Source organism: Musca autumnalis, unplaced genomic scaffold (genome assembly GCF_047663935.1).
Source record: "Musca autumnalis isolate F117 unplaced genomic scaffold, ASM4766393v1 scaffold_1, whole genome shotgun sequence".
NCBI lineage: Eukaryota > Metazoa > Arthropoda > Insecta > Diptera > Muscidae > Musca > Musca autumnalis.
Window position 1 is genome coordinate 56,305,907 of NW_027411644.1, and position 23,837 is coordinate 56,329,743.

Consider the following 23,837-nt stretch of genomic DNA (forward strand, 5'->3'; position numbering starts at 1 on the left):
ACTTAAGGGGCTTTATTAGACTTTTAGAAGTCCTAGATCTGTTCGTAAGGTAACCGGAACGTAGCTTTGGTGACGTTAGTTAGATAAAAATGCAACAAAACAATTTTCCAATTCTATTTTCGGCGTAACGGTTGTTTTCTGCGATCATGGATCGTCTATAGCTAAAAAAAACCCCGTCCATAAGGTAAACGTAACGTATGCTTAGTCACACTGTGAGTCGTAACGCAAGAAACGTCTAATTTCACTTGACTTAATTTCAGTTGACTTCATTTCAGTTGGCTTTCTAACACCTATTGGCTTTTTTCCCACCAGAAGCTTTCCATTCATGAAACAGTATTCGTAACTTTGACGTAACGTGGCCTTATTAATGTAACAGTAACGTGTCCTTAAGTGGAGTTCCTTTCTTTTCAAAAAAATAATTTATTTTTTGAGGTTTATTTTGTGAATTTCAATGGATTTTCAGGAATTGTTTGCAACTATTCACAGGGTCGAGGTAATGCATCGTAACCATAAGTTAAAAATCCATCTTTTTAAGTGTTTTTCCCATGAAAGTTAGTTGAGTTTCATTCGTAAACGTAATCTAACCGCTTGCCAAGTAATTTCACGTTAATCAGTGCCACGTAGAGTCGGCGTAACGCAACGTACGCACAATCATATGCTGAGTTGCATTTGTAAACGTAAGCTAACGTTATTATTTTTCTTATTCCTTCCTTAATGCAGTATTCGTAACTTATACGTAACGTGACATTAATAACGTAACTGTAGTCGATTTATGAGTATAGCTTTGTTCAAGGAATATATTTTGAGAAAAAATCGTATAGTCGAGGTAACAGAACGTATCGATTTATCAATTGCTCAAGGAAGTTATTTGGGCATCGTGCGTAAACATAACTTAAGGTAGAATTAGACGTGACATGAACATAACGTCATAAGGCCATATCAACCAGGTGATTGAACCAAGCCTATGGAAATCAATGTATTCGATTAGTAGTAACATAATCGGGTATGTTCTGAGACACACTTCACCTCTCACTTCACGCCTCAAGCATTTCATTCACCCAATTTACGCTTATGTTTCGAGTATTTAATGGATTTACTAGGGTGTACTCTTCTTTTTAAATACCCTAATGAATCTTATCTCCAAGAAAGAAACAAAAAATAGGAGTAAATGGGGTGGACAAAATGCTTGAGGCGTGAAGTGATAGGTGAAGTGTGTCTCAGAACATACCCGAATATAATGCCATAGCCATAACCATAAGAAACAAATTGGGTTTTGGCTTTCTATGGTTATGGCGTTATGTCTATGTCACGTCTAATTCTACCTTTAGTCATATGACAAGTATTTTGATGTTACGTAGAGTTGACGTAAGGCAACGTGAGCTAAAAAGTAAACATCTCATTAACGTTCGTATAGTGGAGGTAACGAGCTAAGTTCTCGATTTTTTGAAGAAAGTTAGTTGAGCTTCGTCCGTAAACGTGACCTAGTCGTATGTCAAGTTTTTTTCATGTTACGTGGAGTTGACGTAACGCAATGTAAGTTAAAAAGTAAAACGTTTAAATTAGCTTTTATGAATTGTCAATTAATTGCAGCTGCATCCGTAGTCAAATTATTTTACCTTGGGAAAACAGTCGGTTGTTTTAGCCGGATTTTTTTTTTATTTTTTCTTGTTCCTCTACGCTAACGTAAAGTGGCCGTAAGAGCAAAATATCTTTTCAAAAGAAACTATATATTAGACACGATTTCTAACTTTTCCCCTGACTTTGTTTATTACCGAATACATGTCCAAGTCCTGCATGGTCCCTCGAATTAAAAAAAACTATACTTAATGTAAACGTAAGGTAACTGTAACTGTGAAAATTTCCAATAATATCTAACATTGTTTAATTTATAAAATGGCAAAAAAAAGAAATGATTTTCTTATATTTTTTATATCTAAGAGATCAAAAGCAATCAACAACAACGAATAACATATTTGCTGTTATTTTGGTTAAGCATTTTTTTCGAGGCGAGAATGTAATTTGATTTTATTTAGGCTTTATAACAACAATTTATGTAGCATCAAAGATTAAACCAAATTTCCCAATTGGTCGTATGGAGCACTTCAATGAATTTTATAACCCAACTAACTAAGCGAGGCCACAACTATGTGGCCTAACAAAGTATTTGGGGGGGTTATAATAGCAACAATAACAAAAACCTTTACTGGAAGGCTGGAAAAGATGATATGAAATTTGAAATTTATATCCCCCTGACTTCCAGTCAAAGTTTAGAAGGGCTGCATCCGATCAATATGTTGGTAACTTTGAGCCGCCTTGGAGATTAATGCTCTTTCACAAAATACTGAGAGAGAGAGCGAGCAAATCTCTTGGAGAAAAAATAAAAACAAATTACAAACTCATGTTGTTTCGGCGAAGAAGAAAATTCAATGACAAGAAAGAAAAGAAACTTGAAATAAACTAATAATAGACCTCTTTGACAATTAGCCTGCAAAGGCGGAGGGAGCTACAACAAAATGCTAAGCACTTTGCTAAGACCCCCACCACAAAGGCTGCTGCTTGAAGGATTATTGAGTTTTATTAAATTTCTTCTTTTTTGGATTGGGATTTATGACTGTTACTGCTGCATAGTTTTATCCCGAGCCCAGCAGCTAGCAACTAGCGGAGAACTCAGGGTCCTAGCTATTGCTGTTAAACATTACGGCTGGGTTTTTGGGCTTTTGCAGTATAATGGTCTTAAAACGAAATTCTTCATCATTGACCACCACCAATGGTTCTGTTGTCGTCCTCGTTGTCTGCCTATTGCCACTTCCATAAAGATGTTGAGAATGTTGAGGATGATGATGTGGATGATATAATTTGGAAGTGGCTGCTGACATGGACGACATTCCTCCATTTGGCGGTGATCGTTGGTGATTGTTGTGTGTTTGTCAGTCACGCCCAATTCTCTTATGTATCTGTTGATGTTTGAGCAAATGGGCCTTTTGGCGAAAAGCTTTAGCACACACTTCACAGCGAAATGGTTTCTCACCGGTATGGGTCCTTAGATGGACCTTAATGTTACTCTTGTTCAGGAAACCCCGATTACAAATGCTGCAACGATGTACTGGCTTCTCCTTGCCCAGCAGACCGGATAAATCATTGGCATTGAAATTCACTGAGGTGGGAGAGGTAATGGAATTAAGTTGTTGTGGTCCCGCTCCTCCTCCCGCCGTTGAACCATTTGCTTGTGCCGCTTGCATCATTTGTTGGGCGGCCCCACTACTCATCTGCTGTTGTTGGGCTGATGATTTTTTGGTGGATCTGGAACGTTTTGTTTTTGGTGTACCCGTTGGCGTCACAGTTGTGGTGTGTGGAAAATTACCACCCATCAGATCAGGACTACACAGGCCATCGGATTTCATGGAAATGTGATATTGTGTGGGATTTGTAAGGTACCGTGGATTTATCATTAGATTGTCTGTTGTTGACACCACCGAACCCGGTGGACTGGCCGATGTTGAGCTGGTTAGTTCATTACAATATGAGGTAGAACTGGGCGTTTCACCTTTGATATTCACTGTTGGAGGTCCATTTTGTAAACGATTCTGCAGCAGAGGCATATAGCCGTGCGTCAGTAGGCTCTGTAACGTTGAACTGCTGGGATGGATGGGCGATTGTGGCAGCATAAAGTCGCTCAGCGTATCCTGCTGGGCCACCACCAGTTTACCACCCTCTTGCTGTATACAATTGCCCTCTATCCAGGCATCCCAATCTATCCACGAATCTCGTGTATCATTACCATCATCCTTGTCCAACTGATTAGGTACTGTAGTATCCGCAATTGCACTACCAATAATGGCCGCAATATCATCGATGGAATTAATGTCCACATATTCGTTTAGATCTTTGGCATCGGCATAGATGCGCACACCACCCGAATCGGGATCTTGGCCAGCGAGACCCGTCGTCGCTGATGTTGTACTTGCGTTGTTATTATTACTGTTGTTGTTGCTGGTGGTGGAGGGATTTGACATAACACAACTATCGGCCAGGGAGTAAAGCTTACTTTCTAATTGACTATCGGTGAAAAGTTTAACATCGTGTAGGCAGGCATCGGCATCGTTACTGATAACACTTTCGGGCAGGCAGGTTGATGATGATACTATATTATGATCGGCAGATGAGTTATGACTACTTGAGAGGCTGGAACCGAGCGACAGGCCACTTGTCCCATGGCTCGACGACAGCGGTGAGTTACCCGATGATGAGGAATTGGCCAATTGCAGGGCAGCATTTCCGGCCGCATGATAGGCACTTTGTATGTAATTGTTGTTGCTTTCATCTGGTAGCCTCTGGGCAATGGCATGATAATGATGCCCCGATATGCCATTTATTGACAGATGTCCGGTGTAACCTGTGAATGGTGGCAACGGTTTTAAATCGGACAAGCCATTTAGGGAGGTGGTGTTCATGAGCAGATTATCCAAAACATCGAGCGAACTCTTTTGTTCTGTATCACTGGGCAGGGAATCCAAATCGTGTTCCAACAGCAGTTTATGACCATCGAGCAGATATTGATCTTGGCCACCATTTTGTGTGGGTCCCCAGCAAGGGCTCATTAGCATACTTTCAACTTCAGATTCTGTTGGACCGTTCATAGTGCAAAACTTCATGGTATGCTTGGGGAGGGGGTGTCTTCTGAGGTTTGGGTTGTTGTTGTTGTTGGGTTGACAAGGAAAGTTTGAATTTTGTAGGTGGAAGTTTGTTGTTGCTGTTTTTTCTTTGTTGAGCTATCTTTGTTTAAGGGGATAGCTTGTGGTGTTGTTTTTCAAAGAGGGCTATCTTCTGATTGTTGTTGTTCTTCTTCTTCTCTAATCAAATGTTGTTGTAGGTTTTTATATATAAAAATCGTTTGGAATTTTGTAAATTCATTTTAACCTGTAATGAGAGAGAGGTTAGAGAAAAATGGAAATTAATATAAAAAATTATATAGAAAAAAGGTTTTATATTATTAAAAAAAGCAAAAATAAAATAAAAATTAAAAATATGAAAATAAACAAATTACAATAAAACATTATATTAAAAATAATAATATTAAAATTAAATTTAAATTTAAAAGTAAAATTAAAAAAATATTATTTTAAAAAATTAAAAAAGTTACCAATACTTTTTCAGTATTTCAGTTCTTTAATTAAAAACCAGTAAGGAAAGGATCATAGTCGGGCGGGGCCGACTATATGATACCCTACACCACTGTGAATATGTAAAATATAGGAGATATGTATCAATTTGAACTGATTTATATACATATATATACACATCCCAAATTTCATCAAAATTAGACAGAGCGGGCGAAAATATACATAGGAGCTATATCCAAATCTGAACCGATTTCGATATAAGTTGTTACACTTATTTCTAGACTAAATTCAGTCACACATTCCAAATTTCATCAAAATTGCACGTAAATAGCGTGTTTTCAGCAAATACGTCAAATCGGCCGAAAATATATTTGGGAGCTATATCCAAATATGAACCGATTTCGATGTAGTTTGGGACATTTATTTTGAGACCGAAATTAGTTACACATTCAAAATTTCATCAAAATCGGACGTATATAGCGTGTTTGGTGCAGCAAATACGCCAAATCGGCGGAAAAATATATGGGAGCTATATCCAAATCTGAACCGATTTCGATATAATTTGGTACATTTATTTATAGACCTAATAAATTTAAATGTCAAATTATAGCTACATCGGTCTGAAAATGTAGCTACAAACGTCAAAACACCGCAAATCGGGGGTACCGTTATATGGGGGCTATACCAAAACGTGGACCTATGTCCACAAGTTTGGTTATATAAGTTTATTGACACTTAAGAACCCTAAGTGTCAAAATATAGCTAAATCTGTCTGAAAATGTAGCTAAAACTGTCAAAATACCGTAAATCGGGGGGTACCGTTATATGGGGGCTATACCGAAAGGTGGACCTATGTCCACAACTTTTGTTATATAAGTTTATTGACATTTAAGAACCCTAAATGTCAAATTATAGCTACATCGGTCTGAAAATGTAGCTAAAAACGTCAAAATACCGCAAATCGGAGGGTACCGTTATATGGGGGCTATACCAAAACGTGGACCTATGTCCACAACTTTTGTTATATAAGTTTATTGACACTTAAGAACCCTAAATGTCAAATTATAGCTATATCGGTCTGAAAATGTAGCTAAAAACATCAAAACACCGTAAATCGGAGGGCACCGTTATATGGGGGCTATACCAAAACGGGGACCTATGTCCACAACTTTTGTTATATAAGTTTATTGAAACTTAAGAACCCTAAATGTCAAGTTATAGCTAAATCGGTCTGAAAATGTAGCTAAAAACGTCAAAATACCGCAAATCGGGGGTACCGTTATATGGGGGCTATACCAAAACGTGGACCGATATATCCCATCTTCGAACTTGATCTTCCGACGGCTAAAAAAATGGTATTCCCCAATTTTCAGCGAAATCGGTCAACAAATGCGACCTGTATGTTGCGAACGGACGGACGGACGGACGGACGGACATGCATAAATCGACTCAGAAAGTGATTCTATGTATATCCCTAGAAGGAACTATGGGTCTATCTCGCTTCCTTTTGTATGTTACATACAAATGCACTAACACATAATACCCCTTACCACATAGTGGTGTAGGGTATAAAAAAAACAAATGAAAGAATTTCAAACTTTCTATGGTTGGAACATTACCAGATGATTGTCGGTATATAAGGCCTCAAAAGCGCTGTACATAAAGAATGCGTATTGAAATAGCTCACAAATGTTTCTTATTGATAGATGAAGGTCTTCCCTGTAGGTATTTTCTAAATGGGAGACGTTCTAAAGACTTCCTACATCTAAATATCTTCTCCTACTTCTAAATATCTTCAAATAAATGTCTTCTATAGATAGAATACCTGTGAAAAGCCTGCGTAGATAGAATACCTCGCTTTGTAGAAAAATTGAAAAAAATATTTTTTAAAACATCCACTATTTACAGAAAAATGGAAAAAATCTTTTTAAAAAATCCACTCTTTGTGGACAAATTTAAAAATATTTTTTAACAAAATCCACGCGTAGTGGAAAAATTGAAAAAAATATTTTGAAAAAAATCTACGCTTGGTGGAAAAACTAAAAAAATATTTTGAAAAAAAACCTACGCCTGGTGGAAAAACTGAAAAAAGTATTTTTTAAAATCCATTCATGAAAAACTATTTTTCAAAATCCACACATAAAAAATTTAAATCATAAATTATTGGAAAAAAATTGAAAAACAAAAATATTTTTTTAAAATCCATATATGAAAAAATGTTTAAACAAATTAAAAAATATATATTTTTTTAAGTCCACGCTTAGTTAAAAAATTAAAAAAAATATATATTTTTATTTCCACACTTTGTGAAGAAATTGAATAATATATTTTTTTTTAAATCCACAATGCAAACATTGAAAAGGTATTTCTTAATAAATCTACTTTTAATGTAAAAATTTAAAAGCATGTTTTTAAAAAATCCAAGTTTAGTGTAAAAACTGAAAAGGATATTTTTAAAAAAAATCCACGAAAAATATATTTTTTACAAAAATCCACCCTTTGTGGAAAAATAAAAAAAAAATATATATTTTAAAAAATCCTCGCTTAGTGTAATTTTTTTTTTTAAATCTACGCTGCCTTTTAAAAAATCCACGCTTAGTGAAAAATGTAAAAAAAAAAATATTTCTTTTTTGGAATATCTACGCTGTATTTTTTTAAAATCACGCTTAGTGTAAAAATTAAAAAAAATAATTTTTTAAATCGACCCTATATTTTTTAAAAAATTCACGCTTAGTGTACAAATTTAAAACAATATTTTTAAAAAATCCACGCTTAGTAGCAAAATAAAAAAAAATATATTTCAAAAATCCATGCTTAGTCTAAAAATTTACATTTTTTTAAATATCGACGTTTAGTCTAAAAATAGAATAACTATTTTTTGAAAAATTCACGTCTAGTGTAAAAATTAAAAAAAATATATATTTTTTTTTTTAAATCCACGTTTAGGTGAAATTTTTTTAAAAGTCTTACAAAAGAATTGAAAAAATATTTTTTAAAAAAAACCACGATTAGTGTAAGAATTGAACAAAAAAAATTAAAAAAATCGAAGCTTAGTGGAAAATTTTAAAAAATATATTTTAAGAAATTCGCGCTTAGTGGAAAATTTTAAAAAAATATTTTTAAAAATTCTTGATTAGTGGAAAATTTTAAGAAATATCGTTTTAAAAAATCACGCTTAGTGGAAAATTTTAAGAAATATTTTTAAAAATTCAAATTTTTAAAAAAATCTACTCATAGTGGAAATATGTACTGAAAAAATATTTTTAAGAAATCCAGGTTTAGTTTTAAAAATGAAAAAAAAATATTTTTAAAACAAGTAAAAAAGTGTCAGTCGGCTTTGCCTCAGCCAATGTGAAGCGAAACTTTCACTCCCGGACATATCGAATGTATTTAAGGTCTCTTCAGAATTTTGTGGCCCTTTTTGGACATTTGAACTTGCCGACAAAAATGTGGATTAGGAATTAACTGCACTAAGACACAAATGTTGAACTTTTGTAGGGCAGGTGCCCTTAGGGAGGACCGATATGGGCCATTTTAGAAGTTAAACTAAATTTTGATAAAATATTAGGAGATCCAAAGCTTGGACCAAATTGGTTGCCCCATTCAAGTGATATCGTCCTAGCATTTTAGTGATATTTTTTAAATATTGGGGAGAAGTACCGAAAGTTTTGGACCGGTATTGCACATGAAACTAAGTTTGGATATAATATGACGTCAACGTGGTACAATGGTATGCACACCCGCCTTGCACGCTGAAGGCCGTGGGTTCGATTCCCCGGCCAGGCAAACATCAAAATTTTCAACGTTGGCAAAGTAACCCTCAGTAATGTTGGCGACATTTTCTGAGTATTTCAGCCATGTAAAACTTCTCTACAAGAGGTGTCTTAGGACGCGCCGTTCGGACTCGGCGATAAACTGTAGGTCCCATATCATTGAGCTAATATGAATCGGGGTCACTCATTGATATGATATTATTATGACGAAGACCAAATGTTGGACCAACTCGGTTGAACAGTTCGAGAGTTATCGTGCTCTCCGACCGCCACATATGGAGACATAGGGGGTTTTTACACCTTTCGGGCTGTTTTCCCAAGAAATATGGACTTGCCCCTGAAAAAACTTTTACCATGGTAATGGAGGTAGCGAATGCAAATGACTTCAACAAAAATCAACGTGATTCGAGAGCAGGTCTTAAAGTGAACTTATCCGAAATTTTGTGTGAGAGGTACCAGAAGGAGTAGACAAATATAGTCCATATTCGAACCTGATCTATATCTTGTAGATATATTAGGATATGCAAAGTATGTATTACATCGGTCACTCCCTTCAAGAGTTATCGTGCGCAAAATTTTTCCGAACATTTTTGAAGTTTTGTGGGGGAGGTACCTGAAGGAGTGGACCGATATAGCCCATCTTCGAATTTAAACTATGTTTTGATAAAATATTACGAAGGCCAAATTTTAGACCGAATCGACAAATCCGTTCGAGAGTCATCTTGCGCTCCAACCACCACACAAGGTGTCATAGGGGCTTTTTGCACCTTTCCGGCCATTTTCTCAGGAAGTATGGACCTGCCCCTGATGAAACTAGTACCGTCGTATGGGGAAAGTGAATACAAGTTGTTGCAACAAAAATCAACGCGATTCGAAAGCAGGTCCTAAACTGAACTTATCCGAAGTGTGGGAAGTACCCGAAGGAGTGGGCCGATTGAGTCCATATTGGAACCTCATCTAAGTCTGGTAGAAACTTCAAGGTGTGCAAAGTATGGACCAAATCGGTTACTTCCTCCAAGAGTTATCGTGCGCACAGTGGACCGATATAACCCATCTTCGAACTTAAACTAAGTTTGGACAAAATATTACGAAAGCCAAATTTTGGACCGAATCGGTTGATCCGTTCCAGAGTTATCGTGCGCACCAGCCAGACAGACAGACAGACGGACGGACATGGCTAAATCAACTCCAAATTGTCTGAAACACATTTCGTCCAAACATACTTGGGGTCTAAAACCATTATTTCGATGAGGCACATTTCGCCCATATGAAAGTGTATATTAGGGTTATGACTTGTTGACATTTTTTCTCAAAAATGATTTCCTGTAGCAGGAGTGTATGAACTTTTGCCTATTAATCACTACGCTACCGTTTATTTCATTGAAATATAAAAAAAGTTCACGCACAAATCGATTTTAAAAAATGATTTTTTGAAAAAAATATATGAAATGAAAAATATTTTTTTTTTCAAAAATTATTTTTTGTTACACAAATGAATAATTATAAGCCTACTAATAACTATAATAACGTTTATTCCATTCAAATATTGTAAAAGGTAATAAACAAACCACTTTGAATTTTTTGTTAAAAATTATATTTTTGAATAAAAGCGTTTGCGACATTTTTACGATTCTCAGAATTGAAGAAAATTAGTGAGAAATAAATGTTATGTCAGTTTAATTATCTCATGTGGCTCAAAAGTTTATTTTTATTCTATATCTACTTACAGTGACTTCAAAAAATTGCCCATCATTTTGATAAATTCAAATTTTAAAATCATTTTGTGCGTGAGGTTTTTTCACCGAATCACCTTATTATTAAGATTTTATGTAATCTTATAGCAAAACTCATCACGCTATGATACATGGATATGAGGTTGTAAAAAAGTCATAACCCTATTGTATATACCCTCGTTAGCATAAATGCTGAGGGTATAAAAATGATTAAAAAACACGCATAGTGTAAAAACTGAAAAAAATATTGTCTTAAAAAATCCACTTTGAGTGGAACCTTTGAAACAAATTTTTAAAAAATTTAAATAAAAAACAATATTTTTAAGAAATAAAATAAAAAACAATATTTTTAAGAAACCCACGTTTAGTGTGAAAATGTAAAAAAATATATTTTTTAAAATCCACGCTGGGTAGAACATATTGAAAAATATTTTTTAAAAAAATCCACGCTGGGTGAAAAATAAAATGGAAAAATATTTTTTAAAACAAATTCACTTTTAGTGTAAAAATTGAAAAAAAAATTAATATTTACAAATTTTAAAAAAACCACGTTTAGTGTAAAAATCCTCGCTTTGTGTAAAAATTAAAAAAAATCCACGCTTTGTGTAAAAATTGAAAAATATATTTTTTAAAAAAATGCACGCTTTGGGTAAAAATTGAAAAAAATATAATATTTTTTAAAAAAATGCACGCTTTGGGTAAAAATTGAAAAAAATATATTATTTTTTAATAAAATGCACGCTTTGTGTAAAAATAAAAAATATATATTTTTTTAAAAAAATACACGCTTTGTGTAAAAATTTAAAAATATATATATATATTTTTTTTAAATCCACGCTTTTTGTAAAAATTGAAAAATATTTTTTTTTTTAAATCCACGCTTTGCGTAAAAATTGAAAAAATATTTTTCCAAGCTTTGTGTAAAAATTAAAAAATATCTTTTTATATATCCACGCTTTGTGTAAAAATTAAAAAAATATTTTTAAAAAATCCACGCTTTGTATAAAAATTTAAAAAATATTTTTTTTTTTAAAAACCACGCTTTGTGCAAAAATTGAAAAAAAGTATTTTTTAAAAAATTCACCCTTATTTTTTGATTTTTATTTTTTGATTGATTTTTTTTAATCCACGCTTAGCGTAAAAATTAAAAAAAAAATAGTTTTTAAGAAATTCTCGCTTAGGGTAAAAATTAAAAAAAAACAAAAATATTTTTTTAATCCACGCTTAGAGTAAAAATTAAAAAACAAAAATATTTTTTGATCCAAGCTTTTTTAAAAACTAAAAAAAATTGTTTTTTTTTTAAATTCATGTGTAGTAAAAAAATTAAAAAAATATTTTTTAGAAAATCTTTGCATAGTATATAAATTCAAAAAAATTAAATTATTCTTGGAAAAGTTAAAAAAATATTTTTTAAAAATCCCCTAGTATTGGAAAAATTGAAAAATATATTTTTTAAAATCCATGCTTTGTGGAAAAATAGAAAAAATATTTGTTGGAAAGTAAATCTTAGTGTAAAAATTGAAAAATATTTTTTAAAAAATCTACGCTAAGTGGAAAAATTAAAACAAAACAAAAATATGCATATTTTTTTTAGTTTGTGCCGTAAGTTTTTTAGTAAAAATTAAAAAAACAAAAAACATTTTTTGATCCAAGCTTTTTGTAAATATTAAAAAAATTTTGTTTTTTTTTTGCCCTATTAAGGCGAAGGCCATTTATAATGATATTTCATTAATTCTCTTTCGAGTTGAGCTGTTAGGCCTTTAGAGATACATTGAAAAATTAGGAGTCTACCGAAGTCCCACGCATCCAACCATTACACTACGTTTCACGGGTGGTAAAGCCGATCTTCAGGTGTATTAGGATGTTGTTTTTGTGGCAGACGAAGGCAAAGCTTGGAAACTAGTATATATATCGCACTTCATTAGATAAATGTATATGCGAAATTATGCCAGTTAGTTGAAACTCCAAACTTTTCCTGTAGTCCTGCTTGGTAATCCCATTTTTCAATGTTCACAAATTTAATTCGAGTGTAGTAGAAAAATTAAAAAAAATATATGTTTGTAGAAAATCTTTGCATAGTAGATAAATTCAAAAAAATTAAATTAAAGTTGGAAAAGCTCAAAAAATGTTTTTTTTTTTAAATCCCCACTTATTGGAAAAATGGAAAAATATATTTTATAATCCATGCTTAGTGGACAAATAGAAAAAATATTTTTTGGAAAATTAAATCTTAGTGTGAAAATTGAAAAATATTTTTTTAAAAAATTAAAACAAAAATATGTATATTTTTTAGAGTTTGTGTCTTAAGTTTTTTGTTTTGCAGACATTTTGCTTCTATCAATGTTCTCGTTAAAAATTTTTTATTATTAATAGTTTCTAGTTCTCTAAGCCACTGCCAATGTATCATATCAACAAACTAGTCGACATGATGCCAATGTATCATATCAACAAAACTAGTCGACATGATATCCAAAACTTCAAAAACTGAAGGCATTACAATTCATGAAGGAAACCCCCCTTCGATTGTATATGTGTATGTATTGAGAAAATGATTCCTAGACAAGACACTAGGGTGACTTGATAAAGAAACAGACTTCCATAAATACTTCATAATTACAAAATTGTAAAAATGTTTGTATAAATAGAAGTTATCAAAATCAGCCTTTGTCTTCTAGCCATTAGCATTCAAATACGCCTGATGAGCCTGGCTTAAACCACCAGGCGAAACGATCGTAGCGTAATGGTTGAGTATGTGGTATTTCGCTAGAATTCATTTTTCAATACAAAACTCCTTAGGCCATATTAGCTCGATTAATCCAATTAATTAATTAAAAAGTTTCTAGTTTTGTTTTAGTTTTTCAATAGACAAAATTATGATGAATTGAATTTTTCTCTCCTAAACTGGCTATTCTCAATTACTTCTATTTATAATTTGTAACATTAAAACTTTATGGACCAACCTCCAATTACCTTCTATTCAAAAATTTTTGTGTGACATTTCATTTACAGCAGACAAAAATCTCTTTACAATGACAGAGAGTAAAATACCAAAAGAACTGAAAAAGCAACAAACACAGTCACAAACAACAGACAAACCAAGCCAAACCAAACCAAAGAAAAAAATCAAGTCGGTATTTAGGTCAAAAACATTAATAATCTATAAAAGAAAGAAAGAAGAAAAAAAAGAGCTGTACACCGGTATTGGTAAATTGTAAAAGACATGAACAACAACAACAACGGCAACAACGACAAGTAAGCTATCGTTAGTGAATACAAAAATCAACATTAAAAATTAGCATATAAATTATTATTGCTGTTGTCGTTGATGATTGTTTGGGTTTTGAGACTTGTTGTTCGTTGGTTGCTGTGTGCATTCTTAATATCATGGATTAGTTAAGGTGAGACCCCAAAAGAAATGCAACAACAACAACGGCAGCAGCCATGATAATGACTTCTTAATAAACCTAAATCAAATGAGGTTGGAATGGTTGGTTGTTGGAATTGATATCGTGTTTGATTAGTTACCAATAGAATCATAATGACATGGGCAATGGGAAGGGACACAAAAATAAAACACCAATGCCAAGAAAACAGGTGGAAAAAAGCTTAGGAAAGAAACCCCAAACATTGACCACACTAAAAACTGATACGAGCTTCAAACATTTTTGGTTATCTGTGATTTGTGATCACCGGACTGGCATGTAGTAGGTTAGGGGGGAAGGCGGCTTATAATATAAGAACTGTTACTTCGAAACAGGTTGTTAAGGTTCTCCCCACTCCAACCACAACTTACACGCACACCCAGGCCCTCAAATTTAACCAAAATCGTTTTTCGATTCATTACAAAGTGGTGGATTTTTTATAAAATTGATTTGATACAATCAAGACAAGAACAACAACAACAGCAAAACAAAAAACCTATAATAGAGCAAGTTTGAAAAAATTTTATAAAAATACTCACGCATTTTTTATTTCGTCAAAAAGTCCACTCAAGACGAAGAAAAGTATTGGAAGAAAGCAGAAAGCTACAAAAGCAACAGAAATACAATTTTACAGGTTGAAGAAGCAGGCAAAGCAGGGGTCCGGCCATGAAAGAAAGAAAGAAAATCAAACACATTCTCACACAGACACACACCCATACAACAAAGCCTAGAATTGAGGTTAAACAAAAACAACAACAAACACAAAAAAGCGTTTGTTTAAACCAACAATAACCGCAATTTATAGACAACAACAGCAAAACCAAAGAAAGAAATGGTGAACAGCAACAACAACAAAACGACAAGCAAACCAACAACCTTTATTAAAAAATTTCGCTTTCAACAGGTTTGAGCTGTGGTGGTGGCGGCGACTGCTTTTGCCATGGACTTTACAAGAGAAATGCTCAGCAGAGGGGAGAAGACGGAAGGGAAACTCAAACTCTCCAACAGAGAACCAAAGCTACGTCACACGGCAACATGTAAAAGTTGCTTTGCAGTTAACCATCATAACACCTTGTAATGGAAGGCAACATGTTGCTCAACATTAGGCCCAAATGAATGTTATGGTAATGTAAGGTAGGTAGGCTTAAAATTAGGACAGTCCCCAAAACTTTAAAAATATATAAAAAAATAAAAATTTTTACATGTTTCATAAAATGCTCAAAAACTCAATGTTTGTGTCTTAAGTCTTTCGAATTTGTACGAGGGAGAGTAATCAACACTTTCATAAGGTACCTTTTCTCTTTGTCACTCACAAAACTTTGTTCTTGTTTCTTAAGTCTTTTGTATTTCCTAAGGAGAGAATTTATTTCAACGTTTGTGGCTTAAGTCTTTCTAGTTTGAGAAGACGGAATGATAGATTTCCCAAAGGAAACTCTATTCAGCCAGGCTGAATAGGAGATTTCCCAAAGGAAACTCTATTCAGCCAGGCTGAATAGGAGATTTCCCAAAGGAAACTCTATTCAGCCAGGCTGAATAGGAGATTTCCCAAAGGAAACTCTATTCAGCCAGGCTGAATAAGAGATTTCCCAAAGGAAACTCTATTCAGCCAGGCTGAATAAGAGATTTCCCAAAGGAAACTCTATTCAGCCAGGCTGAATAAGAGATTTCCCAAAGGAAACTCTATTCAGCCAGGCTGAATAAGAGATTTCCCAAAGGAAACTCTATTCAGCCAGGCTGAATAAGAGATTTCCCAAAGGAAACTCTATTCAGCCAGGCTGAATAAGAGATTTCCCAAAGGAAACTCTATTCAGCCAGGCTGAATAAGAGATTTCCCAAAGGAAACTCTATTCAGCCAGGCTGAATAAGAGATTTCCCAAAGGAAACTCTATTCAGCCAAGCTGAATAAGAGATTTCCCAAAGGAAACTCTATTCAGCCAGGCTGAATAAGAGATTTCCCAAAGGAAACTCTATTCAGCCAGGCTGAATAAGAGACTTCCCAAAGGAAACTCTATTCAGCCAGGCTGAATAAGAGACTTCCCAAAGGAAACTCTATTCAGCCAGGCTGAATAAGAGACTTCCCAAAGGAAACTCTATTCAGCCAGGCTGAATAAGAGATTTCCCAAAGGAAATTCTATTCAGCCAGGCTGAATAAGAGATTTCCCAAAGGAAATTCTATTCAGCCAGGCTGAATAAGAGATTTCCCAAAGGAAATTCTATTCAGCCAGGCTGAATAAGAGATTTCCCAAAGGAAATTCTATTCAGCCAGGCTGAATAAGAGATTTCCCAAAGGAAATTCTATTCAGCCAGGCTGAATAAGAGATTTCCCAAAGGAAATTCTATTCAGCCAGGCTAAATAAGAGATTTCCCAAAGGAAACTCTATTCAGCCAGGCTGAATAAGAGATTTCCCCAAGGAAACTCTATTCAGCCAGGCTGAATACGAGATTTCCCAAAGGAAACTCTATTCAGCCAGGCTGAATATGAGATTTCCCAAAGGAAACTCTATTCAGCCAGGCTGAATATGAGATTTCCCAAAGAAAACTCTATTCAGCCAGGCTGAATATGAGATTTCCCAAAGGAAACTCTATTCAGCCAGGCTGAATATGAGATTTCCCAAAGGAAACTCTATTACGCCGGGCTGAATACGAGATTTCCCAAAGGAAACTCTATTCAGCCAGGCTGAATACGAGATTCCCAAAGGAAACTCTATTCAGCCAGGCTGAATACGAGATTTCCCAAAGGAAACTCTATTCAGCCAGGCTGAATACGAGATTTCCCAAAGGAAACTCTATTCAGCCAGGCTGAATACGAGATTTCCCAAAGGAAACTCTATTCAGCCAGGCTGAATACGAGATTTCCCAAAGGAAACTCTATTCAGCCAGGCTGAATACGAGATTTCCCAAAGGAAACTCTATTCAGCCAGGCTGAATACGAGATTTCCCAAAGGAAACTCTATTCAGCCAGGCTGAATACGAGATTTCCCAAAGGAAACTCTATTCAGCCAGGCTGAATACGAGATTTCCCAAAGGAAACTCTATTCAGCCAGGCTGAATACGAGATTTCCCAAAGGAAACTCTATTCAGCCAGGCTGAATACGAGATTTCCCAAAGGAAACTCTATTCAGCCAGGCTGAATACGAGATTTCCCAAAGGAAACTCTATTCAGCCAGGCTGAATACGAGATTTCCCAAAGGAAACTCTATTCAGCCAGGCTGAATACGAGATTTCCCAAAGGAAACTCTATTCAGCCTGGCTGAATACGAGATTTCCCAAAGGAAACTCTATTCAGCCAAGTTTTCCATAGGAAAACTTCTATTCAGTCTCGCTGAATACGGCTTTCCATAGGAAAACTTCTATTCAGCCTCGCTGAATACGGCTTTATATAGGAAAACTTCTATTCAGCCTGGCTGAATAAGGTTTTCCATAGGAAAACTTCTATTCAGCCTCGCTGAATAAGGTTTTCCATAGGAAAACTTCTATTCAGCCTGGCTGAATAAGGTTTTCCATAGGAAAACTTCTATTCAGCCTGGCTGAATAAGGTTTTCCATAGGAAAACTTCTATTCAGCCTGGCTGAATAAGGTTTTCCATAGGAAAACTTCTATTCAGCCTGGCTGAATAAGGTTTTCCATAGGAAAACTTCTATTCAGCCTGGCTGAATAAGGTTTTCCATAGGAAAACTTCTATTCAGCCTGGCTGAATAAGGTTTTCCATAGGAAAACTTCTATTCAGCCTGGCTGAATAAGGTTTTCCATAGGAAAACTTCTATTCAGCCTGGCTGAATAAGGTTTTCCATAGGAAAACTTCTATTCAGCCTGGCTGAATAAGGTTTTCCATAGGAAAACTTCTATTCAGCCTGGCTGAATAAGGTTTTCCATAGGAAAACTTCTATTCAGCCTGGCTGAATAAGGTTTTCCATAGGAAAACTTCTATTCAGCCTGGCTGAATAAGGTTTTCCATAGGAAAACTTCTATTCAGCCTGGCTGAATAAGGTTTTCCATAGGAAAACTTCTATTCAGCCTGGCTGAATAAGGTTTTCCATAGGAAAACTTCTATTCAGCCTGGCTGAATAAGCTTTTCCATAGGAAAACTTCTATTCAGCCAGGCTGAATAAGCTTTTTCATAGCGTACTCAGCCTGGCTGAATAAGCTTTTCCATAGGAAAACTGCTATTCAGCCTGGCTGAATAAGGTTTTCCATAGGCAAAATTTCTATTCAGCCTGGCTGAATAAGGTTTTCCATAGGAAAGCTTCTATTCAGCTTGGCTGAATAAGCTTTTCCATAGGAAAACTGCTATTCAGCCTGGCTGAATAAGGTTTTCCATAGGCAAAATTTCTATTCAGCCTGGCTGAATAAGGTTTTCCATAGGAAAACTTCTATTCATCCAGGCTGAATAAGGTTTTCCATAGGAAAACTTCTATTCAGCCAGGCTGAATAAGGTTTTCCATAGGTAAACTTCTATTCAGCCAGGCTGAATAAGGTTTTCCATAGGTAAACTTCTATTCAGCCAGGCTGAATAAGCTTTTCCATAGGAAAACTTCTATTCAGCCAGGCTGAATAAGGTTTTCCATAGGAAAACTTCTATTCAGCCAGGCTGAATAAGGTTTTCCATAGGAAAACTTCTATTCAGCCAGGCTGAATAAGGTTTTCCATAGGTAAACTTCTATTCAGCCAGGCTGAATAAGCTTTTCCATAGGAAAACTTCTATTCAGCCAGGCTGAATAAGGTTTTCCATAGGTAAACTTCTATTCAGCCAGGCTGAATAAGCTTTTCCATAGGAAAACTTCTATTCAGCCAGGCTGAATAAGCTTTTCCATAGGAAAACTTCTATTCAGGTTTTCCATAGGAATAAGGTTTTTCATAGGAAAACTTCTATTCAGCCTGGCTGAATAAGGTTTTCCATAGGCAAAATTTCTATTCAGCCTGGCTGAATAAGGTTTTCCATAGGAAAGCTTCTATTCAGCTTGGCTGAATAAGGTTTTCCATAGGAAAACTGCTATTCAGCCTGGCTGAATAAGGTTTTCCATAGGTAAAATTTCTATTCAGCCTGGCTGAATAAGGTTTTCCATAGGTAAACTTCTATTCAGCCTGGCTGAATAAGGTTTTCCATAGGTAAACTTCTATTCAGCCTGGCTGAATAAGGTTTTCCATAGGTAAACTTCTATTCAGCCTGGCTGAATAAGGTTTTCCATAGGTAAACTTCTATTCAGCCTGGCTGAATAAGGTTTTCCATAGGCAAACTTCTACTCAGCCTGGCTGAATAAGGTTTTCCATAGGTAAACTTCTATTCAGCCTGGCTGAATAAGGTTTTCCATAGGTAAACTTCTATTCAGCCTGGCTGAATAAGGTTTTCCATAGGTAAACTTCTATTCAGCCTGGCTGAATAAGGGTTTCCATAAGTAAACTTCTATTCAGCCTGGCTGAATAAGGTTTTCCATAGGAAAACTTCTATTCAGCTTGGCTGAATAAGCTTTTCCATAGGAAAACTTCTATTCAGCCTGGCTGAATAAGGTTTTCCATAGGAAAACTTCCTGTCTGAATAAGGTTTTCCGTAGGAATAAGGTTTTCCGTAGGAAAACTTCTATTCAGCCTGGCTGAATAAGGTTTTCCATAGGAAAACTGAATTCCATCTTCCTGAAGTTTAAAGTTTCTTCACACTGATCAAACATTCCCGATTCTGATCAAACATGAAATCCCATTAAGTTGTCAATTTTGAAAATTATTTCAATTCGACAAGGGCTAACAACAGAATAATTTTTCAGCCGACATGAAACAAAGAAATTTTGAATTTTGAATATTTGGAGAGAGAGAGAGCAAAAGTATTTTATTTTATGTTAACGTCTAGAGATAAAATGCCTTGTCATTTGTTGTACCATGTTTCTAGGAAGCTTCTCTCTCCCCATCCCACACCATTACTATGCGAAATATGCAAACCGAAATAAATTCATACGACATGGCCAACAAAATAGGCAAAAAACAAAATACGCCAACGTTAATCATGCTCAACGAAGCCTAGCAAATGATGGAGCAAAACTAAACCAACACCACCCCTCATTCATGTGATTCTACACACACACACACACACACGAAGAAGAGCAGAGACCATTAACAACAAGAAGCGGAAAACCAACAACTCCAAAGTTGGTTGTTTTTGGTTTCTTTTGGCTTTTCTACGGTGTCGCTTGGATGGTTGCCTGCCTGTTGCCGGTTTTTCTTTCTCATTGCAGGCCCCATAATCAGCAACATCATCATTAGCAACAACCGGATTGTTGTTGTTGGTAAGACGTACGACTTTCGTGTTTGTGCACCATTAAAAACCCCTCGGAGACCCCACACACAAACGTGTGTTGGAGTTTGAATTCACGAAGACAACATAGACACGAAGATGAAGCCCACAATACGACAACAACGACGACGAAGATGGCAGTAATAGTGAGGAGAGCGTCACCATTTCTAGCCAGCCAGCCAGCAAGCTAGCCCCATCCAGCCAGATACCACCAACTATGGAATGGGATTTGGAGCTTAAGTTGCGCTGGTATTCGTCGATGGGTTGATGGTGTCTGGGAGGAGCAGTCGGTGGTGGTGGTGGTACAACCAACAATAACAGACACTACATAACAATTGTACCGTTATACGAAAAGACCTGCTGACATACTTCCGTGATCTTCGTGTTTGTATTTGACGATGTGGATGTGGACGAAGAAAGACGAAAAAAGAAATGAAACAACAGCAACATAAATAATTACAATATGAACGAGTTGAGAGTTGTTGTTTTTATGACGGCTCTTTGGGGGAGATACGGCTTTGAAAGAGAACAGAGAGATGGAGCAGCATTTGCTGTAACAATGTAGCAATTTTTGGCTCTTTGAGACTTGAGTATGGAATTGAGACCTTGCACTCTGAGAATATTTCCACTTGAGAATTTCTTTTTTTTGTTGTTCTTTGTAAAATATTTTGTATTCTTTAAATTTCGTTTTATTGATTGGCCGATATGGTAATAATGTTTCGTTTAAATCTTTATATGATTTGAATTTAATTGTGAGGCGTACGTGAGAAGCCAAATGGATACTTCAAAGCCATTAAGCAGCTGATATGAATGAATAAAATTAGCGCCAGCCAAAAAATGGAACATGAAATGCGAATATTTCAAAATTGTGGCTTGGAAAAGATTTTTTTATTGGGGGAATAGGGTTGCTAAGCTTTATTCAGCATTGCTGTATAGAAAACTACAAATTGAGCCAGGCTAAATAAAAAATTTTAACTAGGAAACTCCATTCAGCCAGGCTGAATTGAAGTTTTCCCATGGAAAACCCTATTCAGCCAGGCTGAATTCATGTTTTCGTATGGAAAACCCTATTCAGCCAGGCTGAATTGAAGTTTTTCTATGGAAAATCCTATTCAGCCAGGCTGAATAGAAGTTTTCCTATGAAAAACCCTATTCAGCCAGGTGGAATTGAAGTTTTCCTATGACTACCCCTATTCAGCCAGGTGGAATTGAAGTTTTCCTATGGAAAACCCCATTCAGCCAGGCTGTATTGAAGTTTTCCTATGGAAAACCCCATTCAGCCAGGCTGAATTGAAGTTTTCCTATGGAAAACCCCATTCAGCCAGGCTGAATTGAAGTTTTCCTATGGAAAACCCCATTCAGCCAGGCTGAATTGAAGTTTTCCTATGGAAAACCCCATTCAGCCAGGCTGAATTGAAGTTTTCCTATGGAAAACCCCATTCAGCCAGGCTGAATTGAAGTTTTCCTATGGAAAACCCCATTCAGCCAGGCTGAATTGAAGTTTTCCTATGGAAAACCCCATTCAGCCAGGCTGAATTGAAGTTTTCCTATGGAAAACCCCATTCAGCCAGGCTGAATTGAAGTTTTCCTATGGAAAACCCCATTCAGCCAGGCTGAATTGAAGTTTTCCTATGGAAAACCCCATTCAGCCAGGCTGAATTGAAGTTTTCCTATGGAAAACCCCATTCAGCCAGGCTGAATTGAAGTTTTCCTATGGAAAACCCCATTCAGCCAGGCTGAATTGAAGTTTTCCTATGGAAAACCCCATTCAGCCAGGCTGAATTGAAGTTTTCCTATGGAAAACCCCATTCAGCCAGGCTGAATTGAAGTTTTCCTATGGAAAACCCCATTCAGCCAGGCTGAATTGAAGTTTTCCTATGGAAAACCCCATTCAGCCAGGCTGAATTGAAGTTTTCCTATGGAAAACCCCATTCAGCCAGGCTGAATTGAAGTTTTCCTATGGAAAACCCCATTCAGCCAGGCTGAATAGAAGTTTTCCTATGGAAACCCCTATTCAGCTGAATTGAAGTTTTCCTATGGAAAACACTATTCAGCCAGGCTGAATTGAAGTTTTCCTATGGGAAACCCCTATTCAGCCAAGCCGAATTGAAGTTTTCCTATGGAAAAACCTATTCAGCTGAATTGAAGTTTTCCTATGGAAAACACTATTCAGCGAGGCTGAATTGAAGTTTTCCTATGGAAACCTTAATTCAGCCAGGCTGAATTGAAGTTTTCCTATGGAAACCTTAATTCAGCCAGGCTGAATTGAAGTTTTCCTATGGAAACCTTAATTCAGCCAGGCTGAATTGAAGTTTTCCTATGGAAACCTTAATTCAGCCAGGCTGAATTGAAGTTTTCCTATGGAAACCTTAATTCAGCCAGGCTGAATTGAAGTTTTCCTATGGAAACCTGAATTCAGCCAGGCTGAATTGCAGTTTTCCTATGGAAACCTGAATTCAGCCAGGCTGAATTGCAGTTTTCCTATGGAAACCTGAATTCAGCCAGGCTGAATTGCAGTTTTCTTAATTCAGCCAGGCTGAATTGAAGTTTTCCTATGGAAACCTTAATTCAGCCAGGCTGAATTGAAGTTTTCCTATGGAAACCTTAATTCAGCCAGGCTGAATTGAAGTTTTCCTATGGAAACCTTAATTCAGCCAGGCTGAATTGAAGTTTTCCTATGGAAACCTTAATTCAGCCAGGCTGAATTGAAGTTTTCCTATGGAAACCTTAATTCAGCCAGGCTGAATTGAAGTTTTCCTATGGAAACCTTAATTCAGCCAGGCTGAATTGAAGTTTTCCTATGGAAACCTTAATTCAGCCAGGCTGAATTGAAGTTTTCCTATGGAAACCTTAATTCAGCCAGGCTGAATTGAAGTTTTCCTATGGAAACCTTAATTCAGCCAGGCTGAATTGAAGTTTTCCTATGGAAACCTTAATTCAGCCAGGCTGAATTGAAGTTTTCCTATGGAAACCTTAATTCAGCCAGGCTGAATTGAAGTTCCTATGGAAACCTTAATTCAGCCAGGCTGAATTGAAGTTTTCCTATGGAAACCTTAATTCAGCCAGGCTGAATTGAAGTTTTCCTATGGAAACCTTAATTCAGCCAGGCTGAATTGAAGTTTTCCTATGGAAACCTTAATTCAGCCAGGCTGAATTGAAGTTTTCCTATGGAAACCTTAATTCAGCCAGGCTGAATTGAAGTTTTCCTATGGAAACCTTAATTCAGCCAGGCTGAATTGAAGTTTTCCTATGGAAACCTTAATTCAGCCAGGCTGAATTGAAGTTTTCCTATGGAAACCTTAATTCAGCCAGGCTGAATTGAAGTTTTCCTATGGAAACCTTAATTCAGCCAGGCTGAATTGAAGTTTTCCTATGGAAACCTTAATTCAGCCAGGCTGAATTGAAGTTTTCCTATGGAAACCTTAATTCAGCCAGGCTGAATTGAAGATTTCCTATGGAAACCTTAATTCAGCCAGGCTGAATTGAAGTTTTCCTAAAGATGAATCTAT

The 23,837-nt window shown here is 35.8% G+C and overlaps 1 protein-coding gene across 1 annotated transcript; it reads right to left on the reverse strand.

The window, feature by feature from the left end:
* Positions 1 to 2,927: 2,927 nt before the first annotated feature.
* Positions 2,928 to 4,652, reverse strand: ich (zinc finger protein ichor). Its single transcript, XM_073963503.1, has one exon. The coding sequence runs from the start codon at positions 4,650 to 4,652 to the stop codon at positions 2,928 to 2,930; it is 1,725 nt and encodes a 574-aa protein (XP_073819604.1).
* Between the last annotated feature and the right edge of the window lie 19,185 nt (positions 4,653 to 23,837).

Excerpts from the sequence above, each read along its gene's own strand:
- ich (XM_073963503.1), bottom strand. The coding sequence starts at position 4,652 with ATGAAGTTTTGCACTATGAACGGTCCAACAGAATCTGAAGTTGAAAGT.